The sequence below is a fragment of the Myotis davidii genome, unplaced genomic scaffold (assembly GCF_000327345.1).
Source record: "Myotis davidii unplaced genomic scaffold, ASM32734v1 scaffold604, whole genome shotgun sequence".
NCBI classification, from domain to species: domain Eukaryota; kingdom Metazoa; phylum Chordata; class Mammalia; order Chiroptera; family Vespertilionidae; genus Myotis; species Myotis davidii.
In genome coordinates this window covers 126,699-127,270 of record NW_006294875.1, presented here as the reverse complement: position 1 = coordinate 127,270, position 572 = coordinate 126,699, and the positions used below count along the sequence as shown (strand labels likewise).

The window sequence follows — 572 nt, the reverse complement described above, 5'->3', positions numbered from 1 at the left end:
CGCCTGGCACTTAGTTAAGGGGTTTTATTCCCTTCTTAACTTCAGGGGAAAATCCCTACCTGGGGAAACAACCTTTCTCAGAGAGGTGACCTTGGTTAAAACACATAGTGCCAAGAAGGTGAGCAAACATATTAAGAACAGTATGCCATATATGCCAGGTCCCTTGAAACAGGAAGGATGGACCGGCTCCCAGCAGGACCCCTCTTCTTCAGATAAGGCCTGTATTCATAAGTCATTTGAAATGGCATCTCAGATAACACAGTGACTTCATTTCCAGACATCAACTACTAGGTACAATGTAAAACTGTATTACCTCTTGAGTTTTAAGCTGAGATTTGATTACGACAGGTGGCGTTTTGGGCCGTACTGCCTCTAAGAAGTGAGAATAAAAGAGACAATAATTGCTTGATTCAATTCTGAATATACATAATAGTGACAACTAAAAAAGTCAACAAGTTTAATGATATTAGATACTTTACAGAAATGAACTTAAAATGTTATGTTTTCACTTTTTACATTATTATAAGAAATAGCCAGGTGAAACCATCTCAACCTCTTTCTTTTGGGGATTT

General features: G+C 38.1%; 1 protein-coding gene across 1 annotated transcript in view; it reads right to left on the bottom strand.

Moving 5' to 3' along the window:
* Positions 1-572, bottom strand: part of SYAP1 (synapse associated protein 1) — a gene marked incomplete at its 5' end in the record, with an annotated part of 31,469 nt that overhangs the window by 4,881 nt on the left and 26,016 nt on the right. The window contains one exon of the mRNA XM_006769441.2: positions 314-372. Within this exon, the coding sequence (XP_006769504.1) occupies positions 314-372 (59 nt within the window). The remainder of the gene's footprint in view (positions 1-313; positions 373-572) is intronic.